General features: G+C 40.5%; 1 protein-coding gene across 1 annotated transcript; it reads left to right on the top strand.

The window, feature by feature from the left end:
- Window positions 1-341: 341 nt before the first annotated feature.
- LOC311099867 (dachshund homolog 2-like) lies at window positions 342-2,734 on the top strand (the record flags this gene model as incomplete). The annotated part of the gene is made up of 2 exons (XM_084140593.1): window positions 342-944; window positions 2,698-2,734. Exons 1-2 carry the CDS (start codon window positions 472-474, stop codon window positions 2,732-2,734), a joined length of 510 nt encoding a protein of 169 aa, XP_083996719.1. The 5' UTR covers window positions 342-471.
- Window positions 2,735-3,088: the final 354 nt, after the last annotated feature.

Genomic DNA, 3,088 nt, shown 5'->3' with positions numbered 1-3,088 from the left:
GCGAATAAATAAAACCTAAAACCTAAAAACGTAATCATATTTTATTAGGCTATAGGCCTAATGCAATGGATCTACATGTATTATAATGCAATAACAAACTTGACATGTTTTATTATGTGTATTATTCTCCAGTAGCGGAGTAGCTGTCAACAGAAACCCGCCCCTCTAACTAGGAGCCCTGCCAATCATGCTTAAAGGGCCAATAGGATGCTCGAGCGTAAGCTGATACGCTCCTCGTTGGTGGTGGAAGCTGCCACTCCAGTTCTCAGTGGGCTGGCTAATTGAAGCTGAATCGGATGGTACTCATTCTAGCCACCGCACTTGTGAGATAGGTACTTGCCCATTGCCTATTATCCGACGGGAGCGACAGTGCATGTGAAACGTCAAGAGAAAAGATAGAGTGATCGAGAAGAAGAAAAAAAACGTAAAGGGTGAGACAGAGAGTGTGGAAAGGAAGAAACTTGAGAAACTATGGCCGTATCAGCAACTCCGCCGGTGCTTTCCCCAACCTCTACTCCGGGGTCTGGCAGTTTATTTCGCTCTGATCCGCTGTATACAAGCCCAGCCGAGTCCCCGAGACTGACAAGCAGCATGATCAACTCTTTCATCAGCGGAGGAGGCGGTGGAAATGGAAACGGCACAAGCGGCAATAACGAGTGCAAAATGGTTGAGGTGCACGGGGTCAGGGTAGCCTCGTTCAACGTGGACAGTCAAGAACTAATCTGCCTGCCGCAGGTTTTCGACCTCTTCCTGAAACATCTGGTCGGAGGGCTGCACACCGTCTACACCAAGCTGAAGCGGCTGGATATATGCCCAGTCGTGTGCACCGTGGAACAGGTCCGAGTTCTGCGGGGGCTTGGGGCTATTCAGCCTGGGGTGAATCGCTGCAAACTCATCACCCGCAAGGACTTCGAAGCCCTGTACAACGACTGCACCAACGCCAGGTTAGTTGCATGTTTCCTTCTCTTCATGTCCCAAATGCCCTAATCACGCCGATACCCCAAAAGCAGAGCAGTGAACAGAGAGGGGGCAATGAACTTAAAGTTGTCAACAAACTTTTTTTTTGTAGATGTACCAATTGAAGTTCATCAAAATGTGTAGCAAACGCTGCATTAGGCTATACTGTGTCTTTCAGCACAGTTACCAGTGCTGAAATAAATAATACAAGCATGAGTAAAATGATGGTTAGGCTACTATATTATTAATAAACATTAAAGCGTTGTGGACAGTTAGTTCAATGATTGACAACGTCTGTACCCCCTCACTCACTGTTTCTCTGAAACACACACACACTGGCGCGCACTCGCTCTATCTAAATATAGGCTACAATTGTTCCATATCCATTTTATAGACAGCAATGTATGAGGGAAGTAGTTGAGTTATTCATAACTTGTACCCGCTACACACACACCTATAAGCAATCCCCCCCTATAGCTGCAGCTCGTGGTTTCATCGTTTATCAAAGCTCTAGATCGTTTTTCCACATTCAAAACAATCTTTTGCAAAGAGCAAAATAACTTTTAATTATATAGCCCCTCTTCTAATTCTGTAGATTTTAGCCTATTGATTCGGCTACATTATAGGAATAATGCATGTTCTTTTCACTGTAGAATATTCTGCTGTCGAACCAGTGTACTTTTCTCACTTTGACGTTCACCCTATTGACCTTCAACGTGGTGCAACACACTTTTCCTATAAAGCCTAATTAATAGTCAGATCATAACAAAATCATAAACAAGACAATAGTAAGCCTGCTGCATGATTGTTCATTTAGAATGCTTATTAGGACTTTCAGTAAGAAGAATTGTGTTCATATGGTTTGTTAATAAAGCATGTCTCGCTATTAACCATTATGCCATTCAGGCATCATTCAGGAGCAATAGAGCAGTTTGTGTTAAATGAAGTTCAGTTCCTTCATTTAAGTTCCTCAAATCTACCTGACTATAATTTGATATAAATCCCATAAATCTATATCATTGCAATGAGCAGGCAAATATGTAAGTCCACCTCTCTGTTGCTAAATGACTAAATTAAACGGACCTTTGTGTCTCTATATAGAATCCATTAGATTCTACCAGCGAGAAAATATAATTAAAAGTAAGGATGAGAGAAGTTTTAGATGTGGATTTCACTTAAGGAGGCTAAACTTGTGGGCATTTGATTGCATTATTTCAGCCACTGAATAATAAATATATATTTCTGTGCCAGTTAAAGCAGTACAAACCACGTAAATATTTTTACTTATTTTGATATTTTGAGGAATGCCACTGGGCATTCCTCAAACGTCTATTCCACGTTGGTTCAACGTAATTTCATTAAAATGACTTGGAAACAACGTTGATTCAACCAGTGTGTGCCCAGTGGGATCTCTCCTCTTTCTTTCCCCTCAAATTGATCTTCAACCCATGCACCGTGCTGGCTGTGCGGCTGCAGATGTTGCTTGTGTGTTTAATAAATCAATGAGACAGATCTGAATGAATCACCTCGGATGGATTCTCTGCTCGGTTTGATGTCCAGATGTTATTCTTAGCTTGTTATCATGACAGATGCATTAGTGTTCCCATACAATGTCAGCTGAGGAAAATAACTCTAAACAGACCAGTGCCCTCTTTCCCCAAGACCTTTAGCATTCCAAACCTCATATATATTTTTTGCCTCATTGTGTAGTTGTACATAATTGCAACTTTTCTTTTCTAGCAGCACCCCCGGCTACATCGACAATAAGCCATGCTGATTATGCACCACAAAAGAGGAGGCTGGTAATTCAATACAAAGACAGGATTTTCACGTGAAAATAAACATAACAAAAAGTTATCTTGAATAAAAGATGGACCCACTAATGCGCATCAGGGTTGCTGTTTTATCATTTTGATTAAGACAAGGCATGGATGATGATTATAAATGGACATTTAATGAATAAATATATAATAATAATAATGATGATAATGATGATAATGATTATTATAATAATAATAATTGTGAAAGCAAAACAAAAATCTATTTGTAGAAAAGTTTTCATTTTGTGTGTCCCACTGTCACAACACACACACTGAAGTTATTCACTCCGAAAATCACAGCTTATAAGACC

The sequence above is a fragment of the Coregonus lavaretus genome (assembly GCF_964263955.1).
Source record: "Coregonus lavaretus genome assembly, chromosome: 24".
Lineage (NCBI taxonomy): Eukaryota > Metazoa > Chordata > Actinopteri > Salmoniformes > Salmonidae > Coregonus > Coregonus lavaretus.
This window is presented reverse-complemented; position numbering and strand designations above follow the sequence as displayed.